Source organism: Narcine bancroftii, chromosome 11 (assembly GCF_036971445.1).
Source record: "Narcine bancroftii isolate sNarBan1 chromosome 11, sNarBan1.hap1, whole genome shotgun sequence".
NCBI lineage: Eukaryota > Metazoa > Chordata > Chondrichthyes > Torpediniformes > Narcinidae > Narcine > Narcine bancroftii.
The window spans coordinates 80387066-80402036 of NC_091479.1; the positions used below are offsets into that span (position 1 = coordinate 80387066).

Genomic DNA, 14971 nt, shown 5'->3' on the forward strand with positions numbered 1-14971 from the left:
TAAATGGTGGAGCAGGTTGGGGATATGTTCTTGAGTCCATAAATGCTTAATCTTTATGCATATTGAAGATTGAGCTGGATAAATCTTTAGCTGCAATGGAATTGAAGGATATGAGTGGCAAGTTCACCAACCACAGGATCACCTCTGTCCTTATTGAATGGGGTAGTGGGGTTGAATTAGTGGCCTACTCCTGATTTCTAACTATTTCCATTCTTTTTTTGGTGGAAATTTTTATTTAATTATTTGTATCATTACAGAAAAAAACCAATGAATAAACATTAATCAAATATCCATATCCAATGATACAAAAAACTTTTATATCTTTTCTCCCCAACCCCCCACCCAAAAGTAACAAAAAGAAACAAAACACCTACCATTTAATATACCAGCATATCCAATCATTAATTATTATTAAAATTTCTGATTAAGAGAAGTGGATAAGGTAGAAGAGGTGGATGGAAAATTATTCATAAAATCCATAAATGGTTTCCGAATACTATAAAAATTTTCAACTCGATTCCTTAAACTATATGTAATTTTTTCCAAAGGTATACGATTTCGCATCTCACTCTACCATCTACTTAATAACACTTATCACCTTTCCATGATATCGCTGTACTATTGCAATACTTAAACATTTTTCTTGATATTTGTACAATTTCAATTTTGTATCCTTTTCATATATATTCCCAAGTAAAAATATTCTTGTATCCTTTAGTATCTTTATCTTCATAATTTGTCCTAATAACAAACTCAGTTCATTACAAAACCTTTCCACAAGACCATACTGAATGCAAAAAAGTCCCTTTCTTTCATACATTGAAAGCACTTATTTGAGTAATTAGAATTGTCCATTTAACTTATATGGAGTATAATATAATTGATGAAGAAAATTATATTGAACCATTTGATAGCTAACATTTACTGTATTCGTAACAATTTTGACCAAATCTCCTTCTGAATTTGTATATTTAAATCTTTCTCCCATCTTATTTTTGATTTATATAAATCTTTTTTCTTTGTAGTTTCTTGAAATTTTATACACATTAATAATAAATTTCTTAACAAGAGATGTATCTTATTATATCTTCAAATTGGCTTCGTTTAGGGAGTTTCAAATCAACTCCCAGTCACTTTTAAATATATTTTTAATTGATAATATGCAAAAATTGTATTATATTTATTTTTAATTGATCAAGTTTTTTTTAAAATCCTAAAAAAAACAATCTTTTATTCTCTGTAAACCTTCACTTTACCAATTGTCAAATAAAGAATTATTCAAAGTAAAAAGGAAGAAGTTGATTTTGTTTTCACAACATTTTTGGTAAATGATCATTTTTAATTTCTCTTTCAATATGAATTCTGTTCCATAGTTTTAATATCTGCTTTAATACTGATAAATCGTTAGTTCCTTTATTAACTCACTATTTCATTTATACAAAATTTGCTCTGGAATAGTTTCACCAATTTTATTCATTTTTATTTGAATCCAAGCTGGCTTTTCACCCCTTTGGTAACAGGAGGACAAAAATCTCAGTTGAGCTGCTTTATAACAATTCTTAAAATTTGGTAGTCTTAGTCTGCCCTGATCAAATTTCCACATTAATTTTTCTAAACCAATTCTTGACATCTTACCTTTCCAAAGAAACTCGTGCACCATTCTATTCAAACTTCGAAAAAAGGTCAATGATTGAATATTGTATTCTTGGAAAAATATTTATTTTAATACTCATTTTAATACAATTCACTCATCCTATTAATGTTATTGGTAAGTCTTGCCATCTTTTCAAATCCTCTTCCAATTTTATTAACAATGGCAAATAATTTAGCTTAAGCAAATTATTTCTATTTCTATTCCTAAATATTTGAGTGCTTCATTTTGCCATTTAAATTTTGACAATCTTTTACATTGAAAGTAATCCATTCCTCCATGGGCATCATTTCACTTTTATCAACATTAACTTTATAACCCGATACTAACCCATATTCTTTTAATCTCTCATTCAACTTATTTCTGGTCTCATTAAAAATACTATAACATCATCAGCAAATAAACTTAATTTTTATGTTCCTTATTACCTAGCCCTACGTCATCACATGGCATCCCGCCCCCCCCCCCCCCCCCCGCTATTTCTATTGTTCTTCTGTTCCCTTGCACTGGCCATGAACGTGATGCACCAGCAGTTCTAGGTCTTGATGTCTGATGTGCTCTCTGTGAATGCTGGGGTCATGCTGAGTGAGGATGGCTGTCTCATCTTTGCAGCCACTTTCTTTTTGCAGGGAGCAGGTCGCCAATTATTTTAGAGAGCTGCAGACGTTAGATTGTTTCAGTGCAATTTATATTGTGGAAGTCCCTTCCAACAGGAATCCAGAGCCAAGAGAGCAGAAATCCGAGCTTCCAGTGGAATATGTAGGTTGGATCACCTCTGCTTTTGCTGCAGTGGAGGTTCTGCTAACTGAAGTTGCACCGTGGTTTCTTCTGTATGTTTCAACATGGAATTGAACCCGACTTGAATGCTGGATTGCAAACCCAAGTGAAGGATTAGAGCTGCTCATAAATATTTATCAGGACTTTCAGATAGATTGGATCATATCCCATGCATCTTCATGCACAGAGTGATCAAATTTCTTCCATGTTCTCCTGGGAAGTGTACAAATTTTTTTTTTGGGTAATATTTATCATTTTAAATATATTTGACAATCAACAATCATACCAAATATAAAACATCAAGAGAATCTCTCCATCCATCCCATCCCCTCTGTATGTCCTATTTAACTGAGAAAGAACTAAGAAAAAGAAACACAAAAAAAATCCCACTGTCAGTATGTACAGTAAAACATATGGAGACATGATAATACTACAGTGTTAAAATCTTTACAGAGGTCTACTGGCCAGCCAATAGCGATTGTAACCCTATATTGTCACCAGTGAGGTCTCTATATGCTATAAATAAGGATACCAGATTTTTAGGAAAGTGTTATATCCCTTCCTGAGATTGTATGTGACCTTGTCAAGTGGGATGCAGCTAGATTTTACCCTTTAAGTGCAGTTGTCAGGCACAGTTCCTTTCTCCTCTCCAAATGAGGATGGTTCTTCAATCAGGACATGACAGGCTGTATTTTATATGTACGGATTTTATTATGAGATAGCACGATTTTTTGGGGGGAGGTGGACAGAGGGGATATGATGGGAAGGACAGCTGAGAATTATGTTGAGAGAGATGTATTTAAACCATCTGCTTGTTATGACAGAGAAGAGTTTTAAATTATAGAAGTATCTCTGTGATAGGGAGATTGAGTTTAGGGGCAAGGTGATTGTACTGCAACTGTACAGGATACTGGTCAGACAACATTTGGAGTACTATGTGCATTTCTGCTCTCTTTACTTGAGGAAGGATATATGGCCTTGGAGGCAGTGTACAAAGGAAGTTCACTAGATTGATTCCAGAGTTGAGGGGGTTAGCTTGTGAGGGGAGATTGAATTGTCTGGGATTGTACTAACAGGAATTTCTACAGGTGTACCATATAGAGCATTCTGACTGGTTGCATCACTCTTTGGTGTGGAGGTGCCAAAAAGACAGCAGAGTTGTGAACTCGGCCTGTGACATCATGGGCATCAGTCTTCACTCCATTAAGGAGATCCACAAGAGTTGGTGTGTCAAGAAAGCAGCCTCTACCATCACCACCCAGGCCATATCCTCTTCTTATGCTACCATCAGGAAGGAGATAAAGGAGCCTGAAGACAAACGCCATCATGGGCATCAGTCTTCACTCCATTAAGGAGATCCACAAGAGTTGGTGTGTCAAGAAAGCAGCCTCTACCATCACCACCCAGGCCATATCCTCTTCTTATGCTACCATCAGGAAGGATATAAAGGAGCCTGAAGACAAATGCCATCATGGGCATCAGTCTTCACTCCATTAAGGAGATCCACAAAAGTTGGTGTGTCAAAAAAGCAGCCTCTACCATCACCACCCAGGCCATATCCTCTTATGCTACCATCAGGAAGGAGACAAAGGAGCCTGAAGGCAAATACCCAAAAATAGCTGCTTCCTCTTTGCCATCAGATTTCCGAATGGACAACGAACCATAAACACAACCTCACTTTTCTTTTGCACTAATTTGGTTTTATTTAAATGTAATTTATAGCAATTTTGACCTGTAATGTTGGCGTAAAGCAACAAATTTCTTGACACCTATTTTTGACAATAAATGTTAATTCTGCTTATAATCATGGAGAAGAGAATACAGAAAATATAATGAACAAGTCTGTTGCCTGAAAAGTTACCTTTGTTTCTCCCTTTTCAGAAGCAAAGTACTAAGTATTTCTAATATTTTGCTTTTATTTCAGATTTCCAGAAATTCTAATATTTTGTTTTCAGTTGAACAGTTTGACCTGACACGATAGCTTAGTAACCTTTTCAATCCTTGTTTTTAATTATCATCGCAGTCAATTCTTTTATGATTGTTTTTTTAAGAATGTAGAAATACAAATAATTCACTGTGTACTAATGGAAATATTTAATGTCTCCTTTGTACAGTTAGAGGGTCAAGCAAATTTGCACATATTTGAAGATTGGTGTGGTGGCTCTGTTGATCAGCTCAGGAAAAACGTTCACTTCCCCCTCTTCCCACATGTAAGTATCAATTATAGTTATGCTAGTTTGAGCATTTTGGGAAAGGTAACCACAACTCCATAAATTTTAAGATACTTGTAAAGATGTCTGAACTTCAGAGGAAGGTGCTAAATGTAGGAAGGCAGATTACATAGTTAGCAGGAAGTAACTTGGAAGCAGCTGTTGTTGGGTAAATCAATATCTTACATGTGGGAATTGTTCAAAGACCAGTTGATCAGGATTAAGGACTGGTATGTTCCAGTGAGGAAGAAAAACAAGGGTGGCAAGGCCTGGGAAATTTTGAGATGTGCTGTAAATTTATCAGAAAAATAAGGAAGCATGTGTAAGGTTTTGTAAACTGAATCCAGACAGTTCTTAAAAAAGCAGAAAAGATCTCAAACTATGAATCAGGAGGATCAAAAGGGGCCATGATATGTCCTTGATGGATAGGATTAAGGAAAATCCCAAGGCATTTTATACATATGTAGGTACATAAATGGATCCATACAAACATACATTTTTTAAAAAGTGATGATAAAGGACGGAATTATTGCTGGACCCAGAGGAAGTGGATGAGGTACTAATACTTTGTATTGATATTCACTAAGAAGTTGACCATGGGGTATAGTGAGATCAATGTGGGGTGAACATGTATTTTCGGGCATATTGATATCAAGACGGAGGAAATGTAGGTCTGTTGAAGAACATTAGGATGAGCAAGGCCTCTGGGCTTGCTGGGAGCTATCACATGTTATTGAAAGAAGCAAAAAAAGAGATTGCTGGGGCTTGACATAAATATTTCTGACCTCTCTAGCTATAGGCAAGGTCTCAGTGGACTGAAGAATAGCCAACATTGTTTCTTTGTTTAATAGTCTCATCAATGAGACTATTGGAAAATATTTTTAGGAATAAGAGTTGTTTCCATTTGGAAAACCACTGGCTTATTAGAGAGTGTCAGCATGTCTCTTCATGGGGGAGGTTGCGTCTTAAAAACTTGACACAGTTTTTTTTCAATCTTTTTATTAAGTTTCCAATTAATAAACAAGACTGATACAAAGAGATCGGGATTGCATTAACAGTAGTTAACATATAGAAACACAGACATCGAGCAACATATGTAAACTGAGCTTCCTAATCTTTTAAAGGCAAAGCGTGAAAAGAAATGAAATTTTATTATAAAAATATCCCCCTAAGAAACAAAATTTAAAAAAAAAACAAAAGCTGGGCTACCATATTTCAGCAGTTAAACAATTATTTTGTGGTTAATTCCACTCCTCTACACTCACAAAAACAATGTTGAAAAAGATTTGGAAAGGATCAACTTGCATAATATGAAAATATTTGAATAAATGGCCTTCATGTTTTTTCAAATTTAATCGCAGGGTCAACAGTACCACTTCTAATTTTTTTCTAAATTTAAACATTCTTTTGTTTGGAAAAACTATTGAAACGTAGTAGGTGGTTTAAGTTGAAGCAGACAGGTGGCCAAAGTCCAAAATTGGTAGTCCAAAAAGTGCTGTAATAGGATGAGATTGTAGGTCAATGAGCAAAACTGCTGAAATAACATCAAAAATATCTTTACAATATTTTTTCAGGGAAGGGCAGGACCAAAACATATGTATCAGGGAAGCCACCTCAGAATTACATCTGTCACAGATAGGGATTATCCTTGGACATATGTCCTTGGACATATGAACCACCTTAAACTGTATCAAGGAGTGTCAAGCACACATGGACGAAGTGTTAACTAATTTGAGAATTTTCTCCCATGTCTCTATAGGTAAAGGTATCTGAACTTCTCTTTCCCATTCATTCTTAATTTTGTCAGAAATCACTGGATGTATTTTCAGGATCAAATTATAAATTGTTGCTATTAAACTCTTCTGAAAAGAGTTTAAACATATATTTTTATTAGTAACCAGTCTGATGTGGTATCGGAAAAGTAGATAAAGTAACATTTTAAAAAGTTCTTAATCTGTAGATATCTTAAAAATGTGATCTGGACAAATTATATTTATTAGAAAACTGCTCAAAAGATATGAGACAGTTATCCATAAATAAATCGTGAAAACATACTATTCCCTTCATATTCCATAAAAGAAAAGCTTGATTAATTCTATATGGTTGAAAGAAAAAATTAAATAGTTTTTTAAGGAAATGACTAGATCCCTTGTGGTAGGATGATGCAAAAGATTGACACATGAGATCCACAGTGACTTGGCAGATTAGATTCCAATTTGGCTTGTCCATAAAAGATAGGATTGTGGTGGAGGAGTGTTTCTCTGACTGGAAGTCTGTGACCAATGGGGTCTAGGGATTGGGTCTAGGACGTATGTATGAATTGGACAAAAATGTACTTGAGCTAATCTGTAAATTTGCAGATGCCACAAAAATTATTGGAGTCATAGATAGTGAAGAAGATTGTCAAAGAATACAGCATTAAATAGATCGGATGGATATATAGGCAGAGAAATGGCAGATATAGTTTAATCTACACAAGTTTGAGGTGTTGCACTTTGGGAGGTCAAATGCAAGAAAAAGGTATACATTAAATAGCAGGATCCTTCAGAGCATTAATGGATCTTTGGGTATAGGTCCATAGCTTTCCGAACACAACACGTGGATAGTATGGTAAAGACGTCATGTAGCATGCTTTCCTTCATTGGTCGGGGCATTGCATGTAAAGGTTGGGAGATCATGTTGCGGCTCCACAAAATTTTTGTTACGCCACATTTGGAGTGTTTTGCACAGTTCTGGTTGTCTCAAGACAAAGGATGCATAGAATTTGGAGAAAGTGCAGAAGGGGTTTGCCTGGATTAGCAAGTGCTGGCTCTAAGAAAGTGGTTAGAAAAACTTGGGTTGTTTTCTCTGGAGTGGCAGAGACTGAGGGGTGACCTGATGGAAGTTTATAAAAATAATGAGAGGCATTGATAATAGAGTAGATGGTTAAAGTCTTTCTCCTGGGATGGGAATGCCTAATATTAGAATACCTTTAAGGTGATAGACGGAACATTTAAAGGAAACGTGCGAGGCAAGTATTTAACACAAAGAGTGGTGGGTGTGTGGAAAACACTGCCAGGTAGTGGAGGGTTGATGGAAGCAGTTATGAAAATGATGTTTAACAGGTATATGAGCCTGCAGGAAATAGACGGATATGGATTGAGCAGGCAGATGGGATTTGTTTATTTTGGCATTCTGGTCAATACAGATATATGGCCTGAAGGGCCTGTTTCTGTGGTATACTTTCCCTAGAATGTTTAGTTTCATTAATATAAGATAGACAAGGCTAGTAAAAGACATCAGAATTAATTTGAATTATAAAATCGTGTTGGCCTTTAATTAAGAATGTGAAAGTGCCCATGCACTAGAGTCTCGAAAACTTTATGAAAGTAATCCCAATCAATGCAGACAATTTTATTTTATTGATATTCTTGTTTTGTAAATATCATTTATTTTCCAGACACGGACTGTAGTCAAGAAATTGGCAGTGGCACCAAAGTGGACCAACTATGGGCTCAGGGTATTTGGCTATATTCATCCCTTTGCAGAAAGTAAGTTAACTTTTCTCTTAGTTCTTTATTCTGCCACCATGTTAAGAATTCTTGTTTCTGAAGTCAAGCATTGCTTTTCAAATGAGCAGTACACACTGCATATTTACTTTATGCAAAATGCAAAAAGTAAGTGTTATAAATGGATTATGGAGGATCATGTAGCTTCCTATCTGGAACATTATGAATTGTGGACGATCTCATAACCTCCCTGACTGAAACTTATTCAAAGATTGCATCACCTGTTAATCAAGGTTGAATTCCAGCCACCCATTAGTGCACACTTTACTGTAGCCTAATTTAAATGATTAATTGTCATTAGCGGGCAGACACCCAACTCAGAACAGTATAAAACATTGATGCATATCACATTTCTCTTTCTCTGCCTCTTGGACCAAGTCCCACACATCACTCCACATCAGGTTTGCTACTGCAGAAATTGCTGCAGTGCACTTCACTGAGTTGAGCTGTAGTACTGCAAAAGATCAGTGCTTGCAGAGAGCCACGCCCACATTAATACAGGGAATCAGGAGTGCGTTTGAAAGTCCCTGTCTGTGAAATGGTGTACACATGCGGGAGAATGTGGTAGGGTAAGCTGCTATCACTATCCGAGACCCTTGTGCCCAATGTTCCTGCTTGCACTTTAATAGTTTTTGTCTTGTGTAGAAAATGGTTGGCCACTGGTATCAGTGCAACCTGGGTCCAATGTGAATGTCGTATTGTTTGACATCTTCTAGTATTGTTTGACATCTTCCCCTGTTCGTTCCCGGTGCGTTCAATAAAGGTTACCTTTGATTGTAACACTTGTATCCAGACTCGTCTCTCTGTTAACCTACTAAACCTGATACATGTGGATAGTATGGTAAAGACGTCATTCCTTCATTGGTCGGGGCATTGCATGTAAAGGTCGGGAGGTCATGTTGCAGCTCCATAAAAATTTTTGTTACGCCACATTTGGAGTGTTTTGCACAGTTCTGGTTGTCTCAAGACAAAGGATGCATAGAATTTGGAGAAAGTGCAGAAGGGGTTTGCCTGGATTAGCAAGTGCTGGCTCTAAGAAAGTGGTTAGAAAAACTTGGGTTGTTTTCTCTGGAGTGGCAGAGTCTGAGGGGTGACCTGATGGAAGTTTATAAAAATAATGAGAGGCATAAACACAACAGTATTGAATGTATTTGAACATGAGTACAGTGCAAACTGTTTTTGCATTCTGATAACTTGAGTTTTTTAAACAACATATTGTTGGATATGCTGTTGTAAGATTGTCTGTTTTTAGTTTTCATTCCAGGTACTGTTATGCAGAGGTTTTCTCTATTAGGAAATTCTGTTCTTTATTAAAAAGATGTTTAAATGTTCTAAATTCTAGAAATTTAGTGAGACTGGAATTTCATCTCCCATGTTATACATTGTAATAAACAATGTCTTTCAAAGATTTTAAAGATATTAGCAGTCAAGCAACCCCCCTGCCCCTTTGATCCAAATCTGTTAATGTAGCGTGAAAAGACAATATGCTGTGTTAATTTCGTGAGGAAAGAATTATATAGAATAAATGAAACACCTAATATTTTTAACTATGAAAGATTACTTTTAAACTGTGGAATGTTAGAATTATGTGAATGATGCCCTTTAAATGAAAATTGTTTGATTTTTTTTCCCTCATTTTGAGCATAATTTGGTCTTTTATTTAATTTTTAAATGGTCATTTTCCTTGTGTAATTTAAGTAAAGATTGCAAAGAATCATGGTAATACCTTAATTGAATTGTGGATTCAATATTGACTAATTGGTTTGTTGTCCTTAATATATTTTGCTTTGCTCCATTCCGAGAAATCTATGCAGTAATTTGATTTATTTTAATCTACATAGCTGTCTTTTACAGTTGTTCCTTGCAATTGTCTCTGGTCACTGCGAGGACAGCTGTTGTACTTCAAAAGAAAAGCAAGACTTGGCTTGACAGGTGGTCATATATTACAAAATATTTCTTCTGCATTTGTGGATGTGAAGAAACAGTTCAAAAGGAAATGGTCTGTTTCTCCTACAGAAGAGAAACAGATAATAAACACCTCCAAATAAACAGAATGAGCGACACCATTTATTAGGAGATAAAAATGTGTTCCCACTGACTGGAGTCGAGTACAAATGAAATTGTTTTAAGCAGTCTTGGTCCATTTCTTGGTGATTGAGGTAAAAGCACTTCACCATGTAAAAAATTACATGTAAATTTCAGAAAAACTCCCAAATACTTTGCTCCCAATGAAGAACTTTTGAAGTGCAGCTATGGTAGTAATGTGTTCTTTCCCTACAATTGTTGAAGTACATTACCTATTGTTTCAAAACTAATGGATTGCTTTTGATACTGAGTAATTATTATTACATAAGCAATCATGTAAGGTGGCTCTCAAAGCGTAAGACTTAATATTTAGTCTGTTCTGTTTTACTTTTTACAACGCTACACTCTCTTGGTACTGAAAGATAATGAAGTACTAACTAATCTACTTATTAATTTATTTAATTTTGAGCACAGGATTTTTCAGTTTTACTGGGATGAGATAAGGGACATGAGACTGTATGGAATTACAGGAAAGATACTAGCATGGGTGGAGCACTAGCTGATTGGCAGGAAACAAAGACTGGGAAGAAAGGGGTCCTACTCTGAGGTTGGCTACCGGTTACCAGTGGTGTACTGTTGGGCCCACTTCTTTTTGTGTTGTAAATAATTTGGATTGCCGAATAAATGGCTTTGTGGCTAAGTTTGCAGATCATACAAACAAAGGTGGAGAGGCAGGTGGTGAGGAGGAAATGGATAGGCAGCAGAGATTAAGATAAATTAGAAGAATGGGAAAAGAGGTGACAAATGAATCAAGATTCCTTTATTGTCATATAGTAAAACAGGTTAATATTCACAAAATTTGCTTTCGTCTGGCACAAGGGAGATAGATTCTAGATTTGCTATCTGCAAATTGCTGGGTGCCTCAGTCAGAGAAAGTGAGCCAAAGGAGTACCCCCAGAATCACTGAGTATCCGTGGATTCGCCTCCAATGCTTCTGTAGCCACACAGACTCCAGTCCAAACCATTGGCAACCAGAGCTCCAGCTCCGAACCTCCAACAGGATCAGGCAGCCTTCAGCGCCCTGAGCATTCTCTCGCGTCCCAGTTCCGATACCCAGTCAGCCAGTGTCGAGCCAGACTCCAGCATTCTGCAGCCTGTGTGAGTCCTTTGACCACTGTTATCAGCAGTCTGCAGCCTGGTGGGTTCCTCTCCTTGAGTTGCCAGCAGCTCACCACCTATGTGTTCTTCAGCCGCAAAGCCCCTCATTGGCACACCACCATGGTTACCATCCTGTGGGTTGTCCCCTTTGCTTCTACTCAAACGGGGGGTTGATCTCCCTGTTTTCTGGTGCCCTGTGCCAGTCCTCTGATTCCCTGGAATCGAGTCAAGTTTATTGTCATCAGACTTCATTGCAAAACATGCAGACACATAACCAGACATAACAGACAGACAAATAATACATATGCCAGGACAAATATTTCCCCCCCACCCCCATAGAAATATATAATTAAATATTGTTTTGTGTGAATGAGAGTCTTGGAGGCTTAGTGTGAGTTGTTCAGCATTCTCACTGCCCATGGGAAGAAGCTGTTCCTCATCCTGGTGGTGGTGGTTCCCGTAGTCCTGTATCTCTTCCCTGATGGAAGCAGCTGAAAGATGAAGGATGGAAGGGATCCCCAATGATTTTGTGCACCCTCTTCAGACAATGATCCCAATAGACCATATTGATGGGGGAAGGGACATTAAAATGATCCTCTCTGCCATTCTTATCATCCTGTAAATTGACCTCTGATGCATTTCTCTACCACACTAGAGGACAAGAGGCGACAACTTCAGATTGAAGGGCGCCCATTTAAAACAGAGATCCGGAGGAATCCGTGGAATTTGCTGCCACAGGCTGCTGTGGAGGCAAGATCATTGGGTGTATTCAAGGCAGAGATTGATAGGTATCTGTATAGACGATTATGGGGAGAAGGCAGGGAGTGGGACGAATGGATCAGCTCATGATGGAATGGTGGAGCTGAATGGCCTACTGTTCCCATTGTCTTATGGGCCTAGAGTAAAGTGAGATAATACATTCAGGTAAATTTTTACAAACCCCAATCAAATATTCTATTAGGGCTCCAGTGGTGTGGCACATGCTTTGCCAACATGATGGGAGTGGAATTGTCGAAACTTATGGAATAAATCTGTCATGACTCAATTAATGCATATTAATGCATAATGATATTGAGTCTGTGGATCAACTTTGTTCTCAGGATTGTTATCCTTGGTGCCCTATTTCAGTCAGGAGAGAAGCATTCCTAATCATAAACAAATTTGTGCTGTGGGTGGGTTTAAGATTAAAAAAAAAAGGATTGGATTCATTGTGATAAATTTCCTCTTTTGAACCAAACAGTCTGGCATGTAATTATGACTTATATTTTAATTTCACATATGAAGCAAAATGAATATTTTGTCATTGTTGATTCTGCTCATCGATTCATATCTCGCTTAGGTGAGAAGTCAATTAACTTCTGACGTTCAATTTTTCAGGTGCATTTCAGTTTGCAGTCGCTTCTGATGATAATTCTGAGTTTTGGTTAAGTACAGATGACAGCCCTTCAAATGTCACACTCATGGCTAGAGTTGGGAAGGTATGTATTTTTTTGTGCATTTTTTAGGTCAAGGTTAAATGGTTGTTATTCCAAGACACCATGATATTGTGCAATTTCCTTTTTGTTGCAAGCCAACATATGTTAGGGAGTGGTAATCACTCTCAGTCCATCGATTGGCCATAGAGTTTTATAACATTGTGATACGCCCTTCACTCACTTACCCTTGCTGACCAAGTAGTCGATGAAGCTAGTTCCATTTGCCTGTATTCAGCCTTTTGTATACATTGAATTGGAGCTGATAAATTCTGCAATTTTTTGAGAAGAAGGCATATGAAGGAAAGCAGTGAGTAGTAAGGGACCCTGTCCGTTTGAGTCAATGGAAGACATTGTGTAATTTTTGCTCACGTGTCAGTACCATCATGAGAATGACCTGCCAAGATAATGTTGCTGGGTTTTAATGCTTGTGTGTATTCCTACCGTAATTTGCAGCAATTCCATAGCGAAAACAATACGATGGTAGGAAATGTGAGCTCTTGTACAACTCGTGACTGAGATTGAGCTCCTTGATTAGCAAGGCCATCTGTAAAGGCCGAGTTGGGCAACAGAATAAGGAGAGAGACTGAGATTCTGCAGCTTTCCCCACTATTCAGTAGAATAGGAGCACCAAGATCCAGGACTGCTTAATGAAAATCATACTCCGTTAAACACAAAATCATAAGATTTTTCACATCGTGATCTTGGGAATCTGTTTCGGCCGTGTTTATGCAGTTGGAAAATGAGATATTTTAAACGGGCCACACGCATGTTTCGTGAGGCTTGGAATTCCATGAAACATTAAAATAAAGCCACATTCTCCTGATTTCCAACACAGACTGGTAAAGAGTGGACAGCCCCAGGAGAATTCGGAAAATTTCGAAGTCAAATCTCAAAAGCTGTACTGTATGTATTTTTCTTAATTACCATAGTAACATTTCTCTGATCTCTTTGGTTTATATCAAATTTTCAGAGATGACTGCATTTTATTTGAACTTTTTCCTTTCATTTAAGTTTATCATCATTGAAATATTGAAAAACAACCTTGCCTGCATGGTTTATTTTATGGTAATATCTTTTTAAAAATGAAAAATACTAGAAGGAATGGGTTGTAAAGATTGGTGTGTTGCAAGGTCGCTACAGCTACAGCTAGGTTATAGTCTCAGTTATAGCCCTAAGGCTGTAGCTCGAATCTGCAGGAGAAGAAAGACAGACACACACACACACACACACACACACACACACACACACACACGAGTGTATGTGACACTGAGTTTATTCAATGACACCTCTGCCTTTTATAGTCAGCTTGGCTGCATCACTACTGGGACGAGTCCTGAGTTGGCCGGTTGGCGATTGGTTACCTCGGATGCCCAGTCCTTGATTGGGCCCCCTGTGATCCACCGGCGGTGATAGGCCCGTTTCACCACTCTGCCAGCAGCCTATGGAAATGGGTGTTTCAGCCCGCACAATGTTTTGCTGATTGCCGTGTTCGATAGCCATTTCTTGTGTTGGCCTGAGCCACGGGCCGCTACACGACCCACCCACCCACCACCCTAGTACTAATGATCAGAGCACTGTTTTTAGGAGGCCGGACTCTACGCCATAGGGTCGGGTAATTGATGGGATGGTCAAAGTCCAAGTAGGCCAGTTTCAACCGGTCGAGTGTGAAAGTCTGTTCCACCAATGTCCAAAACACAGCTGGAGCTGTTCGACAAATTTTTTCCCCTCGTAAGGCCACTATAGAGATGGCTGGTGAGCCCCACACTGAATAAACATGTATTTACAGTCAGTAAAGTTCTTTTGGACGTAAGTGCAGGGTTGGCCGTGGGGTCTAGGTTTAGCGGGGGCGAGGGTCCCTAGGAGTTCGCATAGTCTGGTCAATGTAGTCAACGGACAGTCCTCAGGGGCTGTCATGAATTCGCCTGATATAACTAGGGTTGTGCCATGGACTAACTCGGCAGAGGATGCTTCAAGGTGCCTAGCACCCAAGGGAGTTTGTTGGCCTATGTAGTCTGGTAAGCTATGCTATTAAGGCTGTCTTAAGGTGTCTCTGGAACTTCTCCACCAACCCATTGGCCTGTGGGTGATATGCAACGACGTGGTGGAGTTGGGTCCTAAGGTCATGGG

The 14971-nt window shown here is 38.0% G+C and overlaps 1 protein-coding gene across 2 annotated transcripts in view; it reads left to right on the top strand.

Moving 5' to 3' along the window:
• The window catches only part of b4galnt3b (beta-1,4-N-acetyl-galactosaminyl transferase 3b), a 150392-nt gene that overhangs the window by 71327 nt on the left and 64094 nt on the right, over nucleotides 1-14971 (top strand). For both annotated transcript variants that reach the window (XM_069903665.1, XM_069903666.1), the window contains exons 3-6: nucleotides 4543-4638; nucleotides 8078-8168; nucleotides 12747-12847; nucleotides 13680-13747. In XM_069903665.1, the coding sequence (XP_069759766.1) occupies nucleotides 4543-4638; nucleotides 8078-8168; nucleotides 12747-12847; nucleotides 13680-13747 (356 nt within the window). The remainder of the gene's footprint in view (nucleotides 1-4542; nucleotides 4639-8077; nucleotides 8169-12746; nucleotides 12848-13679; nucleotides 13748-14971) is intronic.